Here is a 22,554-nt window from a genome sequence, read left to right as displayed (position 1 = left end):
AGGTTGACTTTGTCGTTGTATGGATTCACTAACTCACACAGTCATTGCATTTTTTTTGCGTTAGTAGTAGTGATTACGTAAACTACACTAGGGATTGACTACGGATATAATGAAAGACGAAATTATGAGTGACAATGTTTTTTGTTGTATTCTTCTATATTATGCACTTACAAAAAAAAAAAAAACTCGCTAATTGTCGGTTGACAAAAAAAAAATATTAGGAAATACTTGGTAGGTAGGTTTGGTATTTACCTACGGTGGTTTTTTAGTCGTCTTACAAAAGCAGCCCAGTTCATGTATCCAATGACTAGTAAACGTTCATAATAGAAAAATAGGTATTTATGAGATTTGGATAAATTTAAATTGCAATTTTTATTCAATGCTATGCTATAACGCAAGGCGTACTTTTTGAAATATTCAGTTGCGAGCGCGGTCTGAGCCGTAAAAATGGAGAGGGGCGCGGGCGGCGGCGGGCGGCAAGTTATCAAGCATGCAACTAATTTCATAGTGTATATTCGGCCTAAGTTATAGGGTACCAATTTCGTTTACCCGTGGTAGACATCCACTTGTCTTTTGTATTTATTTCAATCCTGTGGGAATCTGAAATAAAAATATATTCAATAATATGTTCACAAAAACAAACGACTATTAAAATTGTTACTTTTCGTATACAATGTTCATTTTGGATAATTTGTCCGCACTTAACCACATCACTATTTCCGACAGTTTTGTGCGGCCGTACCACTACAAATACGATCGCATTGATAAATATTATTTTTCGTTATACATTTCTCTTTTTACAACGGTGCATTTCTGTAAGTTTCTTACTGCAGAGGCAATGATTAGTAAAGAATGCAATTGTTGCAGGATGGTGCGATATAAATATGGTTTATAATGAAGGTTATGTTTTGAAATTTAATTTTGCAATAACATCAATATTACTGCAATAATTTACTTACTGATAAAATGTTATCTATTTATTTATGTTATTACACGATGCAGTTGAATTTCCAGCCTGAGAAACCCCGCAAAACACCATTTTTAGTGGTTCTTGCTGTGACGACGTTCCGCGAGCGACTGAGCGTAAGTTCGCGCGCTGGTGTCGTCCAGGACACCAGTGTGGCGACAAGGTCACGCGGCGTTGGCACTTCTATTACCTTGTTATTTAGATTTCTATGGTTAATAGTAATTAACGTTAGTAACAAATAGGATGAATAATGTTAATAATCACAACTCCTCTTGAAGTATTTGTTTTTTTTAACTATGAAAATTAATTTAAAATGTATGTCTTTAACAGAGGCATGTACATTTACATGTAATCATCGCCTTGTACACATAAAAATCCCTTCTATCTTGCTGTCCCAAGATCCGGTCGTGTACATTAATATCCATTCTAGACTGACCGAATAACATATTCATAATACAAAAAGAATACAAACCCCATATTTGGTTATCTAAAATATACTTATCTGCTTTTATAGCAAATGCCTGTACTTGATATTCAATAATACATTGTCGATAGGCGCTGCGACGCATCATAATGGGTTTATTTGGTTAATATCAATTCTAGGATTCGATTATGGGTTGCTAAACGACTTTGAACTTTATGTGACTGTTACAAAGGTTGAACAAATTGAATAGGCCCAGATAAAGTTACTGACTGGGTGCAGACGGTGTGGATAGAATGTCCATTGTTTCTGAGTTCAAACAAACTTATACGAGTAGTCGTCAAAATTGCTTGCTGCTCAAGATAACACCTTATTGGCTTGTGTTAGAGGTGTTGGATGTTTTTGTTGACATATGTGACATTACTTTGTGGTTTTTGTAGGCGATGGTATACGAATCGCGCGCTGGGTGAATAATGATGTGGTCGCATACCTACCGTTTACTGTGAACCCGACAGCTTTGTGAAACACAAAGTGTAACTGGAATTCAATTTGAGACCTGTCGCTGTGTCGCACTCGTGTTGGATTGCGGCCGACGATACGCGAGCCATAGACAAACATTTGTTTTGTTATGCTTTCGAAATGCGAATGCGTTGACAGGGTGAAAAGAAAATAACAACAAAGTCTTCAAACAATTCCATCTCAGTGGAAAGATTTCGTTTAAATTGTTTGAAGTATTTTCAATGTTGAACTTTAGGGTAGATAGGTCGTGCAATTAGAAATAGAATTTTGCTAATAGCATCATGCATGTATTTTTACGAGGAGAAAAGTTTAAGCAATGATTAGAAATCAATTTAAAGTACCGATAGCCGACTTCCATGTCTTGGCCTAGCTGACACCGTAATACTTCGAGAACACGACAAGCGCAGTACGTTTAGTTAGAAATTACAAGGTTCGATTACCAAGACAGACATTTTCAACCTGGTGTAAATTAAACAATAATGGCTTTAGAAAACAGGTAGGTGAAAATCATTTGGAAAACAAAACTTGAAGATAGAAATACGGTTGGTTGACGATACTTGACGTTAGAGAGTTGTCAGCTAAGTGGCGTCGTTTTGCTTTCCCCAGTAGATGTCCTAGTTCGTAGAGACAATGTTGGTAAAAACTGATGGAGAAAAATCTCCGTATCTATGTGGTAGGCACCAAATAATTTTTTTAATGGCTTAACATTGAGAACTAAAGTGACTGTTCCTTTTTGTAATTACTAGTCTCAGTAACCCCGGAATAAAGCCTGGGACTCAACATTTTCCCGGGCATGGTCGAAAAATGTAATTTGAAACTGCTTTTTTCCAACGTATTATTTCTTATTACCAATGAAACATGTAAAAATATTCCTGCCTGTCTTTGTGAAGGAAGGCTGTGAAACGAATCCTGAACAAGAAATACCTAATAATCTGACGGTTCTTTCTGTTTGGTAATTGATAACAAACGGTGCCGGCGTTACGGGGGGCGTGATGGGGCGATGGCCTGGGGCGACAAATTCTGGGGGGCGCCAAGGCCTGAAGTTGGAGTCTCTTGCCTCTCCTGGTGCACACCCTCAGAACTGTGCTCTACGCTAGAGGTGGAATACTTCCACCGCCAAACGTAACGCTAAAGGAAAGATGTAATTCTTAATATAATTTTACTTGGGGTCAGCAAAAAACTAACACTTGATATTGCTTCCCTCAAGTGGGCGCCACAATATTTTCGCCCGGTTATTTATAACTTTTCTTTTGGACTTCTACTTAGTTGTGGGTATTTGCAGGTTTTACTACTAGCCTGTACCTAAATATTACTATATTGCTTGTACAAAGTTCCAAAAACATTACTTGTGTAACTTCACACAGTGCCTACAAGTAAATACTCAGAGCGCTACCATTTATTGACTCTAATTTACAAGTAAACATAACATTACTTAATTGGACAGAACATTGCGTTCTTTATTGTTGTTTAACCAGCCGCGTTAGGAAAACGAGTGCCAACAGTTAACACAAGGAGAGGTTATTTTAATTCTGGGTTATAAAATGTTTAGTGCCTTCAGTTGAGAAGGCGGCAGGCTTTATTCGTCATCTCAGACGGCGCGAGACAGGCGCCATTGCCGCACGCGTACCACAGCCCGCGCATTTTACTTGACATTCGAATTACGAATTGAAAAAAGCTTTGTTTTTTTATTGACTTTTTAATCGAGCAATTTTGAATACCATATAATAATTTAGTTTTTCTTTGTTACTAAAATAGTGTTGTGAACTTATCGTTTCTTTTTTTGTGTGGTGATGAAATTTCGTCTATTTCGAAGTTTAGTGACATATGAGTGTGTTAGGCGGCATTAATCTGAATTGCTTCACAATGAAATTGGATAACTTTGGATTTGAAAAGTTGCAGGTAATGTAATTGATACTTACCTAATTTATTAAGCGTAACAGAGATATCGTATTATCAGGTCTAGTGTAATCTAAATATCGATCACAGTTATTGAAATGAAAACACACTTCGCAATGAAGAACAAAAGTATTTTTGTCATTCTCTAAAAGAACAAGAAAAATACTTGACTTAATTTGTTTGCCAAATATATTTTCATACTTTTGTATGTTAATCACAGAGGTATGTAGGCAGGCTGTATTTGCATATTTCACAAGCTTTTAATTTTATTCTCAGCTTAGAGCGTCACATACAGACGCTTGTCTCATTTTAATTGAGGCCCAGTACCTAACCGAACTAAAAACGGATGACTTGAAAATATATTTTTTTTGTAACACGAATGTTTTCTGAGTCAATATCATAGGTACCTTACCTACTTACAAAACGTAACGGGATTGTGTGTGTACTCGATTTGTAGATACAGGTGTACCAACTGTACAATAGTGTACTTGTGGAGTGTTCTACAATCCAATTTACAATAAGTAGGTCTTAAATAATACAATAGCTACTAAACACCTTCCCTTTTAGAGTACCTTTAGGGTAAAATTGGAACCCAATTACTAAGGCTCAGCTGTCTGTCCGTTTATCATCAGGCGCGATTTCGACTCGCTTTTGACTAGTTTTATTATAATGATGGAGTCGCAGGAAGACTTAAAGTTTGGGATGTTGAAGGGGGTAACTCAGGGTCGAATAAATCGATTTTGGAAATATCCACCCAACAAAGTAGGCACAGGCCTACTGGTGCAATGGATACATTGACCAACAACCCATTTTGAGCATACCAAGAAGAAAAACAGATGCTGAAACTTTTGCAATACCATCAAGAAAAAAATAATTAAAAAACACTTTAAAAACTTTTGGGTAAATCCTGAATGGATGCAAATTGAATGAGTATCAAACATTTATATTGAATTAATGAATCCACAACGTAATTATGTCAGTAATGTAACCGTGCGTTTTGAATTCGTATTCAAATGATATGCGTTACACACGTAATTGTCTAATGACAGTCGGCTGCATGCTTAATTGTCATTACGGCTAGAATTCATTACTTATTAAACATTTCATCATTTAGTATTACATTGCAAGAGAAAGTTCTGTATCACAGAGCATAATTCTTTTGTTCATTTTTAGTTGTTTAAAAGAGTTTTAATACCCTTTTTTCCCATAACAAGTAACTTGCTAGTTGCTTATAAAAAGCTTCATAGTATATTTAATTTAGTTAAAAATGTAATTTCCACAAATATGAAAAATCATTATTATCTGTCACAGATATTACAGTCGTGTGTCATTGTGTATTTTGTCTGCTCTGCTATTTAGGTACTTTACTTATCCATACCTATTCGACTTACATACCGCTTACATACCTTTAAAAAAAAAGAATTGTAAACAAGAATGACACCCAAACAAGTGATCTATTACATTGGTCTTTACATTCCGCATGACAATATGATGACAAAAATAAAATGGCTCTTGACTTCACTTTGCGTCCCCTTTTATTTTTATTTAAGAACTTTATCGTTGGCCGAAAACATGGTTCTTGTATACCGCTCTTTACAAGTAAATATTTTATACCGTAGGTTATAAGTTTTTATATTACGTAAAACTGCGTAACCTCTATTCTCAATGCAACATTTTCCACGGCAAGTCGCGTAGGTGTAGGCTTTCTTTAAGTTCGTGATACGAGTATCGAAGGTTCGCCTTTCATCACTTATGAGTAGATATCTAAACAACTCTTCTTTCCATAATAGAAACAAAATATTATATTATAGAATAGCTCGTAAGATAATAAACTGAAAATTTGATTTAGAGTCATAGGTAAGTAATTTGACTCCTCAAATTCTTGTCCGAAAACGGGGTTTCTTCGTGCACTTGATTCGAATATCTTAAGTGTTAAAAAGATTCGATTCCTACATGACTGGTAGACCAACTTCTTGGCAAACCGTACCTATTTAACTCTGAGTTACGAGGTTTTCCTAAATTCGTTTTGAGACACCAAAAGCGAAAACACTCGGTTTCCTCTGATTGCCAGCAATTTTGTCGTAATAGCTTATTATAACTTATTGGTACCAACTTTATAGACCGTTTTACTATCATTATGTCATTATAGTCAATTTTAAAAGTCGTAAACCGTTAATGTACTTGATAGTTTGTTCTTTGTAGAATTATTTAGAAGCCTCGTTGGTACTGCTTATTAAAACCTTTTTGGAGCATGCAGTTAGCGAAGCTTTGACTGCCTAATGGGGTTATGTCTTGTTAGAACCTTATTAACGAATTTCAAAAGAAGGTTCTATATACAGTTTTGTCTAGATTGTTGTGGTGGCCTTGCAGTTTTGTATATGGATGCGAATGTTCGAAAAACATCACCTATATTCAAAATGTTAGATTCTGCAATTGCCAACCCTCAGTGAGTTATCATAGTGACTGATTTGTTCCCAGCAGTGGGACATATATAGGCGTGTATTATATTCTTGTTTTTATTTTATGATAGCAGTAAGACTAATATTAGTAAAAGATCAGCTTAAAGTGCTGGGTAGAAACTTAACGTAAGATGATTAAAATTGATACTGAACCCAATCAAATAATCGAAAAATATGAGTACAACCATTGATATTATTGTAGCACACAGAATGCATTGTGTGCATACCGACAACATTATAAATAAACAAACAAAACTGAAAAAGTTAAACATAGAGATAACACTTTCTTAAACAATTCATTTATTATCTCCGCCGGTCAAAATCATACTCGATCTTTAAACATCGACCCAAAGATGCATAAAACTCATTTTGTTCGAGAAATATAGCATCATTTACAGATTAGCAATCCTATCCACGTTCAGTTGCTAATAAACTCAAAAGTTAACACATTTAGAAGTTCCGGTTACAAACTATGACTCAGGAGGTTTTATTGACAATCGATGATAATATTGATTTTATATTGATGGTATTATAAAGTTAAAGGACAGCAAGCGATGACGCATTTTTTTTGCAATATTAAAATTGATAACCTGCTGTTTTTGATAAATGTAGATGTTTTATAGGTACTACTAGTTCTTGGTCCATACACTGGGGTAGAAATAGGCTATGTAATACCACGCTAAAAACATTCCAGTCGCATGCAGAAGACGCCCAGACTCTGAACAAACATTCGCGGATCGCACAAACTCTTAGCTTCAAACTACACTGATTTTTTTGCACTGAAAACATTCTGTAGTTTGGTATAACTATTTAAAAATGTTCAAAAATTTTAAAGTTTACTGTTACTCTTATAGGGTTTGTGAGCTTGGAAAGTTCATGGGACTGCCATTAGAAAAGCAAGAAAAAGTTGTCATTTTAATTATCATGGGAGACTCCTATTGTGTTTAAGTATAGTAATTAGTTGAGTATTTGAGATATAATATAGGTACATTAATATAGCTAGCACCATAACCATTGCATTGCAATGACAAGTTAAGTAAAAACTCTTGGCAGGTTATTTTTTTTTGAAATTGAAGCTCTACTAGCGTCATTGAGTCTAGCAAAATTTCATTATTATCTAAATACCGAAGAACGGTTAGGTAACAAACGTACATAAAGGTCTAAACCCAATGCTGTATTATAAAATTTGATTTGATATTTGATTGTATTAATTAATTTGATTTGAATTCGCATGACCCCTCTCATATGCAATTGACATTTAATCATTCTATTAAGTACCTCTTTACAGTAGCAAATCGGACCTCAATACCTAGTATACCACAAAGTACGTCCAAACAAACTCCAAAACACTTCTATTATGTAATCCCTGTTTGGCTTTGCGTAGGAGCATATACCAGAGGCGTAAAATACTTTGACCTACAGTTTCTCAATATGGCGACCAGGTTTTCCGTAAATGGGCTAAATTTTTGGGTCTCGTTCGCTTTGTAATCAGGTGTCAAAAGCTTGTTGAATAACATTGGTATTCGATTTTCTTGGGAGACTGACCAAAGATGTTAATTTTTTAAGTGGAAGACGTTTCTAGAGAACGCTTAATTCTCTGTACTTATTTAGGGCCAGAAGATAGAAGCTGTGTTTAGTTAATAGCTTGCAAATGTATCTTTATGTCACTTCCCTTTTTATCCCAATGAATTAACAGTTTTATTTACTGATATATTTTTTTTCAATACCTTTAATTTGTACTTTCTGATGCTTGCAGTAAAGAAATCTCTTTGTATTCTCTAGAATAGATCTTAACTCGAGACACCCGTTACATATTCTGACGACATGACAGCTAATTACTAATTATGAACAGTGCCACTTCTTAGTGCTCTAATGGAAATCTCGTATAGGAACGTAGACATGGATGTCATACTTCACACATTTAATTGTCAAGGACCGCATTGCTGGGATAAAAGGACTCTATTAATTTTGTTTTCTAAGAAACTATGTTTGTTGCACTGTGACTTTTAAATGGACATTTCTCCAAGATATGAAGCTGTTTGGATCACTCCTTTATGGAGAGACTCAAGTCAAGAAAAGACGTCGACCCCCTTCGTATTAGGCTGCAGAAAGTGACTATTTAGGGGAAGGCGTAGCGTTTTTCTATCATTAACACCTATCCATGTTTGACTACATATCGGGGAAAGCCACAATTTAAAAAAAATCTAGCTAACGACCCTTTTTAGTGCCATGAAATGCGAATAAACTTACAAAAGCTTTCAAAGATCAAAATAATCAATTGGCCTCACCTCTGTAACTAAGTACGTGATATCGTAAACATTATATCTATGCCACTTAGATTTTATTACAGATCGCAAGTAATAAACGTACAACAGGTTACTGGCCTTCAACTGCCGTTCAATTAACTTACAATTTACTATGCATTCAATAAAATAAAGATCCTATCATGTCCAAGTAGCTGAATAAGTTTTCCTATAAAATGTTTTGGTGTTAGATTGTAGACGGTAAATGGATGGCATTAATACCGATCCGGGTAAAGTGGATTAGACTGTCCTTGGCATGTCGCAATAGCAGTTTCAATAATTTGATCGAACTAATCATTAATAGGTCATTGTACTTAGTAGAATTTTGCCCCATATTAAACTTTATTCAGTAGACGCAATGGTTATTTCTTTCTAAAATGAAATAATTTATTCTGTAAAGAGGATATGTAAATACGCTGAAGTCGATATTTCCTAACTTAAAGCATGCCCCTAAAAAAACATGTCGATGACGTACAACAGGGGCTCAGACACTTTTAAAGTCTAGACAACTTAACGAAATACTAGCCTTAATTAAACTCGTAGCTATATCTCTCCTGCTTTAGCAAAATTGCCTTCTTTTGATTCTACATTAACGCATAGATTTTAGCCAATTTACAGACGTAAAATGGCTTGAATCAAGTTTTTCATATAAAATGTCTAGACTGAAAAAACCTGTAACTTCTCAATACAATTGCCAACAGTACAAAGGTACTTTATACTTTAATCCCGGGGAAGAATAGAACCTTATCTTCCCACGGGCTTAACAAATAAGTCATAAAGATGTCGACGTGTGCATGCTTGAGAATAGCTACATTTTGAATCCAACGATGCTTGCCAAGGTTTTAAGGAAAGGCATTGTGCTTGTAACGTTATCATTGTGAGCCGGGGGACTGTGAAATCATGAAATTTAAGTCAGCAAAAACGATTTGGTTTTATTCTTGTTTTAGCCGAAATCCTTGTCTTTAAAGTGAGTCTTCTAAAAAGCATTTAATTATGAGATCTGGAAACGATTATGGATACTTCCAAAAAAAGATTGAAATTTGGGAACGAGTAAAGAGAAGAAATTAATTTCTGACTCTACACCTATTTGGGCTTTTTTACCTTTACAAAAGATGGCCTGATCCTATAAAGATGATTTTATTTTTATTACTAAGATAAACTTGATCGAAACTTCACAGCGCATCGTCCGAGTATGCGTGATTCATAACTTTAAAATGCAGCCACGATACAGGCCAAATTCCAGCTTATTAAAAAAGCGGTTTTCAATAATACTGCATTTGGATCCCAGCATCGTACAATACTTAGAATACCTTATAATTGATCTGGAAGCATTCATTAATGAGACGATGTTTCTTTTCTACGCGATTAATGCCAATAAGAGGTACAGTTAAACCTGTTTAATGAGTCTGGATCGAACGCAAAGTTATTTCGAGTTGGAACATGTCCCGACACGTTGTGGACATACAGGCTCTGCCTGTGTGTACCCTTGTTTATTATGGATGGCTTTGTGACGAGTACCGACATGTTTTCAGTTCTATCGTTCTGTGTTCTTTAATAATTTATTTTGGTGCAAAATACGTAACTGAGTCTACACTTGGGATGTTGGGACAGACTTAGTCTGAATTATTAATTCATTTCGTTCTGTGTAGACTTATACATAAGCTTATCATATGAATAGATTTGATATATCTGTACAGTGACAAGCTTTCTGTTAAAAATATTTTGTTTTTAATTATAATGTCTAGAATTAAGGGTAGATAGATATACATACAGGCTTCCAAGACTCTTGATGTTTAACAAAACGCTAGCTGTTGCGTTCGATTTCATCTGCGAGGCTAAAAATAATATAAGTGAGATTTTCTAAAACCAGATAAATAGTTTTAGAGTGTACACATCTTCTCGCCGTTAATGTAACATATTTCATTACTGCTTTTCCCCAATTAATCAAAGCATGATGACTCATCATGGGCTACTTAACACTGATTATTTTTTTCAAAAAGGACCGCTTGTTTCTGAGATTACTGCTTTCAAATAAGAAACTTCTCAGTTTTATAATATAAGCTTAGATTATCTTTTCGACAAGACCTGATTGTACTTGTCAATGAGTTAAGCTCTGCAAGGCTCTTCTTCGTTAATCTCAATATTATTCATATTATTTTAGGTCTTCTTTTGAATTTAATTTCATACACGTTTGATATTTAGTTCTCAAAGTCACCATCCGAGCGTGTCTTATGAGCTCCATGTACAGAAGGCATTCTAAGCCTTTTTGTATGAAGTCATGCGTGACTTGACAGACATGCGTAGGAGGCAAGGCTAAGCTACCAATGGAATAATTTAAATATTTTTGTTAGTAAAACTAATGTAAAGGCTAGACGAATGTTTTGTTTGGATCTTGAGATGGAAATCCTAATTTTGATTGAGATTTTAATTACTGTAAACATGATACTGAGAGCAGTGAAGAAGAAGCTAACGTTAGGCTTAACGCAGACTCTTTTTTTCCTTTCATCTAGAGTTTAAATCAAAACTAGATGATAAGAGTTCGTGTCAGACCTGTTTTTTTAGGTTGTACTGGGCTGCCTTGATCTTCGGTTCACGTTTATTAACCATTTCCACGCAACACAGTTCTAATGCGAACATTGTTCATAAGTACTGATTTTCTGATTTTGATAATACTTTTTCTTTTGACTGTGAAAAGCGTGTGGTGGTGGTACCTAACCACACGTTTTTCATAATGGTCACCAAGTTAGGGTGACCTACCCTTAAGTGTCATCTCACATTATCAAGCATCGCCAAAGCCAAAGCCTCTATCAAACTGTCCCTTATGAGCACAGCTTAAATTTCTTTTAGGCGGATTCAGAAGTTAATCAATGACTCTACCTAGTTCAGTTGTATAGGAACCTTTATGGTGTTTCTCGTTGGGTAACGCGTCAAACAATTAGTATAAGTAGATATGAGTGTAATAGATGTTCATCATACCATGGTTTGTGGTTATGTTATGAAATTGTTCCATGTTGTGCCCTGTTGTGTAACGTATGAGGCAACGCAGTAACTGTTGGTTTGCTAAGCGTGTGTTTATTGTCTATAATTCTGTTGGTATTCTTCTCCTGCAATGGTAAAACGTCAAATCGAAATTTAGTCGTGTTTGTGGATTTTTAATTATAAGCATTCACACCCAATTCTGGCTCACTGCTGGGCATAGGCTTCTCTTATCTGCCAGTCATTCAGATTTGTCTCCCACCTGTTTTTGTAGGCGCTAAGTTCCTTATAATAAAATAACACACCCTATATATAAAAAAACCGGTATAACAAATGCTATCCAAGTTCTACGTGAAGCTTTTCAGATGCTCAACTGTTTTGCCTAGCTTTGTCAAATACCAAATACACAACGAGAGTATTCTTGGGTATAAAGTCGTAGATGAATGGTTGTATATCAAGGAGTGGCGATTCGCTCTCGATGGCGTGGGAAACATGGACTAAACTTACGGTTATTTCATTAAGAAACATTCAAGAGTATAGGTCAACAGGCAGTAAGTGCAAAAGCTATTAAAAATTTGCTAAACGAATAGTTGTCAATGAAGATAGACAGAAAGTGTGTGATAGGATAGATATTTCATAGAATTTAACGTTTTCGTTGTCCGTTGATTTTTAAGTGAAAAATAAGTAAAATTTTCCTTACAAATACCAAAACCATGATATATCGTTGTCGGATTTATCAATAGAATATGAAATAAAAAATAATGAACAAACAATGTTTGGTTTTGACAACATTATGACGGCTTGTTTTTAATCCTTATGAAACTCAACCTTAAGATACTGAAACACTTCATATCTTACGCTAAGAATTCTACTTAAAACTAGAGACAGCATGAAAATAGTTAAAACTGACGTCGATTTCTCGATAGTAAAACAGTTTACATCCTCTAATACAGAAATTCCATTCTTGTGTGCATTCAGACAAAAACTGCGAATACTAACAACATCGTAAATTCCAAACACAAATGAATTTAGTATTTAAATCATTCCCATTATGTGGCCAAGTCCTGTTTAGTCATAACGTCCTCCGTTTGCCACAAAAGCGGAACTCGTTTGTCGCTTCTTGAATATTGATAAACACTTGAAACCATACAAATCGCCAGATAACCCATCAACAATGAACATTGTTGTCGAAACGTAATGAGAACAAAAGTTTCTTTGACTTTCGTACCGTGTTTGGGATTAAATTGTAATTCTGTGTGACGGATCGATAAAATCGTCCCCCGTATTTTGTTATGTGATGTTATAATACTTACATTGGCTTTTGCAGAATTGTACTTAATGTTTAGTCTAAAAAAGATCTTAAATCTGACAACTCAAGGTTTATTTTCTTTTCTCATGTTAACTTAAGCAACGTTATGTTGATACTGTTAACTCTACATTTTAGAACTCAAAAGTTTTGGATTCATTTATAACAATTGACAGGTATGAATGAAAAGTTATATGTGTTATGGCCTCAGACATATTATATCTAATCTCTAATTTCCTCAAAAGGGCCACCTTTTGCTCGCACGAGACTTGTATAACATTGTATGACTCAAAGAATTAGAACGCAAGGCAGAAATGTAAACAAAACTCAGTTGTGTCGTACTTAGCTTAGATACTTAGATACTTCAAGGTTTCCATCCAGTACTATGTATTATAATCTACATATATAAATGTACATAAGCAGTAATCAGCGTACAGTGTATGAATATATATTATATACCTACCGGCCAGGGTCAAAACTAAGTGGTTTTCTTGATCAACTTTCAAACGGATCTTATGCAGAAAATTGATGAGTTTTAAAGTGGGAAATTGTGAGTATATGATTACCTAAATTGGTCACGTCAAACCTACTGAGCGCGAAGTGTCGCAGGTTCTATCCCCGCATAACTTAAGTATTTGTGTGATCCACGAAGGCTTGTCCAAGTCTGGGTGTCTTGTGCAAGTGACTTGAATGTTTGATCCTATAGCCTTCCTCAACAAATCAAACTCAGAAATATTTTTTTAAATCGCATCTCGCTAATCTCTTTCAAACCAACTCTTAAGCTTTATAATATTATGCTATACAAAATACCCGATCCATCAATCGACTTATTATACGTGTAAATAATCTCTATTCATATTAAACACCGCAGTCAAATGAACAGTTTATCCATCTTTGTCCAGCAGGTTAAGGATAACAGCAATCATAAATCTTGAATGTCATAAACCTAGGCTTCTAGACTAGTATAGTCAGCAAAGTTGATAAACACAATCAGATTGCTATTAAATACTGTTAAAACAATGATAAAATCCTAACCTCAGACAGAACCTCAGAACCTCAGACCTGTCGTTTAGACACATTGTTTTGTCCTATATTTTGTAGATGATTTCGTTCCTCTACTTCTATTATTGACTTCCTTTTTGCCTTCCTGCTTGTTTTATGTGGGGTCTGCGATTTTTTTTCTTTTCCATTAGATATATACTGCCATTTGTTTCGTTATCCCTGCCTTCCTTTTCTTCCTTATGACTTTTCACGCAATCCATTCATTTGTTCTTTGGCCTTCCTCTCCCTGTCCATGCATCTAAATCTAAACTCATAACCCTTTTAGCACTGATACTAATTAGCGTTCATCTCTCTTTACATGACCCTACAAAGACATACGGTTCTCTTCTTCTGCAGACTGTACATCGTTAATCTGATAGAGATTAATTACGACCTTTGCAGAAGGGGTAAGCTGTGTTAACAGAGTCAGTTAAACTATATGGACGCTGTAAATGTCAGCGGTCATTGCATTTAATGCTAATTTAGTACGTACTGGGTGAATACGCAATACTTGAGAATCTTACGCGCGTTTACGCATAAACATAAACATAAAAATAACTCGTCTTGAAATGCATAATTTGATTTATTTAACTTTAAGGTTGGTTCAAAGCTTCAGTAGCTTTAGAATCACGTATAAGTGAGTTTCTTAGAGCATCAGACTGCGTCTGGAAAGTCTTTTTCAAAACTTGATTCATTAAAAAATTGTATACCATGGCTAAAGTTTGTTGGTTTCAACCCAAAGAGTTCCATTTCTACGTAAATTTTTCTTGCCCTACAAAGCTACTTTAATAGACTATACGAATACTAAAAACCTAATAATTACTAGGTTTTACGAACTCTAAACAAAACTGTTTTTTTGTTAAATTTTGCAACGGTTTACTAACTCGTATTTATGTGGATTATAACCATTGTATGGTTATGTATAACCATTGGATTATAACTATTGTATTTTATCGTAATTTTACCTTCTTTTTATTTTATTTTTCCGCGATTTAATCAAATCATCCGTTTCCAGTGCTATACCTTAAGCCCAAACCCACAGAACGTTTTCTCTCAGCTAACCAAAATATTTTTTCTTTACAGACAGCCGAGCGCAGTGCAGGATGGGAGACACACCGGGTGCGCCTCAACAGGGTGCCCGGCTACGGGTTCGGGATAGCCGTGTCGGGGGGGAGGGATAACCCCCATTTCGCCAGCGGTGATCCTTCCATAGCTGTCTCGGATGTATTAAGAGGGGGACCGGCTGAAGATAAGCTACAGTAAGTTAAATTGTATTTGATATTTTATTGTTCTGATTAAGCTAGAGTTCAGTTCCATTCTCAAAATGAATAAACATATATTCTTTTGTGTGGCCTAAACATAGGTATTTTGTAGTGTACCTACAGATTGTCAACCTCACGAAATGGACGTATTAGAGCTGGTCAACAAAGAGGAGAGGAGCTTAATGTTTATTATCCAGAGAAAACTGTTTATATTTCATTGGTTAATATTTGACTATTAAGAATTATCAAGAACTACAAAATTTATTAAATTCCATTATCAAATTCATTTATTATCTTGTTCAACATAACGATTCCGTTTACGCCACAAAATTAACCGAGAATTATTAAAAACGATGGAGTTCTTAGCTTTCTTTGAGTAAAAAACATGCAAAAGCTAACAAGTAGAAAAATTCCTTAAAATATCCTAATTAATTTCCGTCTCGTATTTCCAGAGTAAACGACAGAATAGTTTCTGTGAACGGCGTACCGTTGGAAAATGTGGAGTACGCGCGCGCGGTGCAAGTGTTGCGCGACAGTGGCGCCACTGTGTCGCTGGTGGTCCGCCGGCGTGCGCCCGCGCCGCCGCCCACCGCGCCTACTACTATTAAGCTGTCGCTTACTAGGAATGGGAAGAAAGAAGGTTTGTTTAAGCTTTTTCTAAATAGTTGTTAACGTTAACGCAAATAAAGGTCTTTCCTTAATGGTTGAGCGAAGGGGAACTCTTGCTGCTGTAAACCGCCAGACTTTTATGAAGAAAAACTAGTGTGTAAATCAAAACAATTTTCAGCAAGTTTTTTTTAAGAATAATAGGTAATTTATTTCATACATTCACTTTTATTTGTACACGGAATTAAGTCCGAGAAAATCGATATCTATTTGAAGTTTCATTGTTTCAAGTCGCTAATTAGAAAGTTCGCCAGCCTCGAGATTTCCAACCAAAAACAATAACATAATATTGCCGTTCCAGATTTTGGATTAGTATTAGGATGCAAACTCTACGTCAAGGAACTCACAATGCGTGCCAGAGAACAGCTGAACCAAGGAGGCCAGGGTCTCTGCGAAGGTGACATGGTGACCAGGATCAACAACACGCCGGTTACCGACGCTATGACCCTGAAAGAAGCCAGGAAACTGATCGAGTCCTGCAAGGACCGCCTGAACCTGGTCGTCACCAGAGAACTTATAAGGGAAGAAACAGTCACTAACGGAAATTATCAGAATAATTATAATAGTCTAGGTAAGTTGTTTTTTTTATTGCCAGAAATTAGCTTCCTAGCGAATAATCCAGCATATTTTTTTTTATCATGAAGACAAAAAAAATGGTGGCGATTGAATGGTTTTCGTCAAACATTCACAATGTTCTTGATAAAAACAACTATAAAACTTGCTGTTGCTGTTTGCAACGCCAATATCAATAATAAAACATTTTGTTCGATTGAAAATACATAGGTAACCTGGGGTTTGAAGAATTCAAAACCTCAATTGAATGTAGATAAAGTTATTTTTCCTAATCAATTTACGACCTTCTTTAACATTTCCTCATATTAAAATCACAGAAGCAAGTCCACTAAACGTATACGGTGCGGCAGAAGCCTCCCCGGGGTACTCAAGCAGCGGACAGAACTTGTACGTGGCGGCGCCAGTGCGCGGCGGAGATGCACGACGAGGCCCGATGTCGCACGAACAGCTCGACCAGCCGCCGCGACCGCCGCCGCCCAGGAACGAAGGTAGATAGGTTTATAAGGACTGAAATGAGGATGAAAGGGTGAAAGTGGGGGATTTGAGGAAAATTCTCGGATAATTGTAAAAAAACTTGAACCAATAGACAATATTATAAGTAGGTATATGTAGTCGAGTCTGGATGAAGCTGGCACAAGACCATAGAAATTGGCACGAGAAAGGGGAGACCTATGCCCAGCAGCGGGAAGACAAATGCTGTGGATGATGATTATAAGTAGTCCATGTGCACTTCATCTAATCTGAGTAAATTTTTCATGTCACATACTTAATTAATAATTAGATTAATTACCATAAAAGACCTATACATCATGGTGGCAGAGTAAATCGCTTTCCAATACTACGATACTTTGCATTTATTTTACGCTTTATGATCAAACACTCACTCGGGTTTGTTTTTGTTTTCAGATTACTACAGCAGTAGAAGACAACTTTATGAAGAGGAAGCCATGAATAATCAAAGAAATAAGCCATCGTAAGTTATTTTAAGATTCCAATACATTTTCATTTGTGACTTGTGTAGAGTTAGAACCTTTTTTTTTTCTAACTCTTACCGCACACCTTAACTTACAACTACAATATTACTGGTTTAAACCAATAGTAAATGCAATCTTATATTGTCTGTGAATTAAGTCCAAATTCATTTAACCCATACTCTACCTTCACAGAAGTGAGCCTCGTCTAATAAGTTTCCAAAAGGAAGGCTCAGTGGGACTGCGGCTATGTGGCGGCAACAGGTCCGGAGTGTTCGTGTCCGGGGTCCAGCCCACTAGCCCAGCTGCATTGCAAGGGCTGCAACCTGCTGATAAAATACTTAAGGTATGTGGTTTGTAGAAGAACTAAGAAATTTTGAGATTGTGTTCTGGATTTCATTTAATATTTTATTATGATTACTGTTTGCCATTGAACGGTAAAGAGAGAGAGAAGGCTTTATAGTTTTTACCTGCAATGGCAAACTAATAGCTAACCCTCTTGATAGAGCACAACCTATTTCGACATAAAAAATCGTAACAAATAGTTGTCATTGTTGTTAAAAATCATTATAATTAACTTCGCATTTTCAGCAACATAACAATATGCCAATTCTTTTTAAAAAAGAAAATAAAATTAAAGGACGTGAAGCGCGACTAGCGGTCCCCAATACAGGGAATAAAAATATAATCAATTTATTTTGCCTGTAAGCATGTGAGCGATCCGAGTATGTATGTGTAGTTCTGTGCGTTGGAGCAGGTGAACGACATGGAGATGAAGGGCGTGACGCGCGAGGAGGCGGTGTTGTTCCTGCTGAGCCTGCAGGACCGCATCGACCTGATCGTGCAGCATGCTCCCGATGATTATAATGCGGTGGCTAGTGGACAGATGCGTGAGTAAAGTTGTAATATTTATTTTGACATTTTTCCAACATTTGTAGTTTCTAGTAGCTACTATGCCCTTTTTAATGAATTATTATAGAGAAAAAATGAGGAAAATCTGGATTCCAAGGCAGCTAATCGATTTTTGGGGCATGTTGCTTAAATGTTTCGGCGATTTTCGTTGCTTTCATTCTAGATCCTTGCTTATAAATTACAATTACGGGCCTATGAGGCGGGCTTGTCTCAAAACTAAAAAAGTTATTTCGTCCAAGTCCTGGTTTTATGGAATTGTATGGATATACTTTAATGAAACAATGAATTCAAAGAACTTGTGCTGGTGGGACTATAATAGTCCAAAGACTGAGCATGTATGTTGTACCTTTTCTCAAACTATGGCCGACACGCGCAAAGCCTGTACAATACCACCGACAATGATAATCTGAAATATATAATTGTTTTTTCAGAAAAGTGTGAACAATTTACTTGTATCCCTAAAATAAGATTTTCCTCTGCAGCCGGTGACTCATTCCACATAAAGACACATTTCCACTACACGGAGCCGACAGACGGAGAGATGTCCTTCCGATGCGGCGACGTGTTCCACGTTGTGGACACGCTGCACAACGGTACTGTGGGGGCCTGGCAGGTCTATAGGATAGGTAAGTCTAAGTCTTGACCTAATTTTATTTGAACAGGAAGGCAGTACGTATAGAAAGACCGCAGGGATAGCCAAACCCACTGAGCGCGTCGTGTCGCGGGTTCGATAGCCGCGTAAGACAAGCGTTTATGTGATCCACGAATGCTTGTTCTGAGTCTTGGTGCCTTTGTGCATGCGAATTGTTTGTTTGTGAAACCCCCCGCGACACAATTACATTCCTTAATGCGTTGGTCGTTAAAAAAAAAGAAGCAACGATACGATGTATTCATTAATTGACTTAAAATATATGGATTGAAAATCCTGGCTGGAAAATGAAACCGATTTTGAATATTTGTCCTTTTATATAAACATTTTGGTTATTTGTGAAAACATTTTGCCAGTTTTAGTTACTGATATTCTCATAAATTCATTCAATTGACGTTATTCGGAATATGTTTAATATTAGGGAAATTACGGAATTATAATACCACTTTTCACATTTCCGCAGGTCGCAACAACCAAGAAGTCCAAAAGGGAACGATTCCCAACAAAGCTCGCGCAGAAGAGCTGGCAACAGCGCAGTTTAACGCCACGAAGAAGGAGATGTCTGGCAACGACGGGAAACACAACTTCTTTAGACGACGCCGCTCTACGCATAGGCGTAGCAAGAGTTTGGGCAAGGTAAGAGAAATAAAACCTTATACACTTTTTTCTTCTGGAATAATTCGGGTGTAGTCCAATAATAAATACAAAAAATGTTATTTAGGACAATTCTATGAGGATATCCATCCCCAGATTTTGATTCTTCAGTTATATGGTATAAAAATAGTGACGTATTATTTCTTATAAACCATGACTAAAATGGATTTAGAGTTAGGGAGGGGGCTTATGACGTCACTATGTGCCAAATTATACTCAAGAAAAAACGTAACAGATAATGACTACCTTATTTTATATATCAATATCTAAGCACGTTTTTATATCTCTAACAATTATAACTTACTCACAAAAAATTAAAAAAAAACTCAACATCCCCATCCCACCAGACATTAATATCAAACACATTAATAACTAATTATTCTTATACCAGGAACATTGGGACGAAGTGGTCCTATCAGACAGTATAAGCAAGTTCCCTGCTTACGAGCGCGTCGTACTGAAGCAGCCCGGCTTCGTGCGCCCCGTCATAGTGCTCGGCGCAGTCGCTGATATAGCGAGGGAAAGACTGCTCACTGAAAGTCCTGATAAGTTTTCATCACCAAGTAAGTATGATGAACTAAGTTTGCTCAGATGATAATGGTTTTAGAGGGTGTTCAATTGAATATGGGGTCGATGGCGTAATTATAATTATTTAGAGATCTTTTGGGTCGGTTAAGACAAGCAGCTGATATAAAAAGTTGAGGTAAGTTGATGGTCAGTCTTTTGGGTGTTTTACATTAAACTTAATATTTCATTTTACCAAATTACCTCAATTCGCAAAAATACTCTAGAATTTATTTATCCTATCTTCCTGTAAAATGATTTGTTTAAGTTGCTTGAAGGATGCACATCATTTTGTTAACATACTTTAGGCATCTGGCGATATTGCAAAAAATCTTAATACAAATTATTTCAAAATTTCCTCTTTCGTTATAGAAATGGACAGTACTCTAGAAGATACCAAAACGAAGTCGACCGGTATAATCCGTCTGTCGAGCATCAGGACGGTCATGGAAAGGGGAAAGCATGCCTTACTGGACATCACACCGAACGCCGTGGACAGGCTCAACTACGCCCAGTTCTACCCCATCGTGATATTCCTGAAGGCAGACAACAAACATATCATTAAACAACTCAGAGCTGGTCTGCCAAAGTGAGTAGGAGTACATCTTCAATTTTTGCGATAGTAAAAGATGCAAGAGGTTTATGCTCAGTAGAGGACTGCAATGGGCTGATGATAATAATAATAATTTAATTTAATGTTTTTTGGCTTTTAATGCCAGAATTAATACTGGTTCTTTCAGTAATGTATCTTTTTTACTCTTTCCGACTCCCAAAATGATGTGGAAAATCTTAAAACTTGTTCTACTTCTTCAAAAGTCAAGATTTGAATTCTTTCTTAATGCAAAAACGCTTAATTAAAATATCTACTTTGAAACATTCCTGTGAAAAACAAACGATAGATAATAAAAACAAACTTTTTTTTACAACTCAGGTCCGCCCACAAGTCATCCAAAAAGCTCCTAGAACAATGCCAGCATATGGAACGTGTTTGGGGACACGTGTTCACTCACACCATCACATTGAGCGAAGCCAACCAGAACACATGGTTCAGCAAGCTCATAGACCTCATACAGAGGACGCAGCAACAACAGCTGTGGGTTTCCGAGACCAAGGTGAGAAAACAGACATATTTAAGCCTAAAATTATTCAGAATGTGTGGAGAAGAATTCGATTTTGTTATAAAACAAAGATTGATACGGTTTTTATGTTCATTGTTGTTTTATGTAACTGTTTTAAAAGTTTATTTATGTATACTCAAACGGAAATTAAATTTAAGATGCTGTTAAGTCTATGAATCTTTCACTTGATTTAATAGTATGAGATGCTGGTTTAATAATACTGCGGGTTAACTCCCGAAAGTACTATTAAAGTAAACCAAGATAGGATAGAAATCGTAAGGAATCGTGAAGCATAGTTCCAATTCCTGCCACGGCACAAATTGGCGCTAGTGTCGAGTGCCAGAGTACCAACTAGGAATGATAAGAAAAAACTCCGATCTGTCCGAAGCAAGCCTTCTGAAAATATTCGCCTGTTAAATTATTTGATCGGTTCTGAGATTTTAATCAGATTTCATTCGAAACTATAGCATAGCTTTATTAGCTTTTTAAATTTAATATTCGTTTTGAGTGTGGGTATGTTTGGGTACAATCAATGTTTTATAAGAAAATATAGTAGTTGTTCCTTATAGTACTTGTTTCATATACTGTATACATATCTATGTGGGATTCATTGTAAAAGTATTTGTTACGACAGTAAACGCATCATGCTTCAAGATGGTTGCTTGGTAAAGGCAAATTGGTGCATTTGGTAAATTACATGTGCTCTATGTCTCCTAGTATCTTTACGATTTATGTAATCTGAGTTTAAATATGAATACCACTACCCTTAATAAAAATTAAAACATCTTATAATTAGACAAAAACATCTTTCAATTACTTAACTCTAGTAGTATTCATATTGACTTGACCATAAAACATTATTTATTAACCTATTCGTTTCTGTTCTGTCTTGCGGCGGTGTAGCACGTTGAAATGGTGTCGGACATATATTTCCCCATCCCGCCGTCCCCTTACCCCGCCTTCTACCCGATCTCCTATCCTCTGAACATGTACCAGTCGCCCCAGCGCCCCGTCAGCTCCCCGCAGAACCTCCGCCTCTCACTGAACCCTAACCCCAGCACTAAACATCACGACCATCTGTATGACGCTAACAGGAATCATGTAGTGCCCTACTACTACTCGGAAACTCTAACCCCATGCATGCCTAACAACGCCTACAGTGTGCCCAATACTCACAATACTAAAAACAGACATACTCTAGCTAATTACCCGTACGATGATCGGCAGAATTATTATCAAGCTAAAATGAACCCTAAATTAAGGGCTCCTGTGAATGCGAGTCCTGAACTCTCACAGA

At 36.3% G+C, this 22,554-nt stretch overlaps 1 protein-coding gene across 12 annotated transcripts in view; it reads left to right on the top strand.

Annotated features, from left to right (window-relative positions):
* Positions 1–22,554, top strand: part of LOC113499368 (tight junction protein ZO-1-like) — a 134,142-nt gene that overhangs the window by 97,428 nt on the left and 14,160 nt on the right. For 9 of the 12 annotated variants that reach the window (XR_003401095.1, XM_026879831.1, XM_026879824.1 and 6 more), the window contains 12 exons: positions 14,972–15,147; positions 15,603–15,790; positions 16,118–16,387; positions 16,707–16,877; positions 17,296–17,362; positions 17,556–17,706; positions 18,100–18,250; positions 18,755–18,898; positions 19,385–19,557; positions 19,967–20,138; positions 20,512–20,728; positions 21,071–21,251. Coding sequence is in view for 11 of the 12 variants with exons in the window: in XM_026879831.1 (XP_026735632.1) it covers positions 14,972–15,147; positions 15,603–15,790; positions 16,118–16,387; positions 16,707–16,877; positions 17,296–17,362; positions 17,556–17,706; positions 18,100–18,250; positions 18,755–18,898; positions 19,385–19,557; positions 19,967–20,138; positions 20,512–20,728; positions 21,071–21,251 (2,061 nt within the window). In the remaining variant the exon portion in view is untranslated. Of the gene's footprint in view, positions 1–3,142; positions 3,807–14,971; positions 15,148–15,602; positions 15,791–16,117; positions 16,388–16,706; positions 16,878–17,295; positions 17,363–17,555; positions 17,707–18,099; positions 18,251–18,754; positions 18,899–19,384; positions 19,558–19,966; positions 20,139–20,511; positions 20,729–21,070; positions 21,252–22,554 lie in introns of those variants that run through there. The other 3 variants (XM_026879827.1, XM_026879826.1, XM_026879832.1) reach the window with 2 other exon arrangements.

The sequence above is a fragment of the Trichoplusia ni genome, chromosome 12, assembly GCF_003590095.1.
Source record: "Trichoplusia ni isolate ovarian cell line Hi5 chromosome 12, tn1, whole genome shotgun sequence".
NCBI classification, from domain to species: Eukaryota; Metazoa; Arthropoda; class Insecta; order Lepidoptera; family Noctuidae; genus Trichoplusia; species Trichoplusia ni.
The sequence above is the reverse complement of the archived record's forward strand: the minus strand, read 5'-3'. Positions and strand labels throughout refer to the sequence as shown.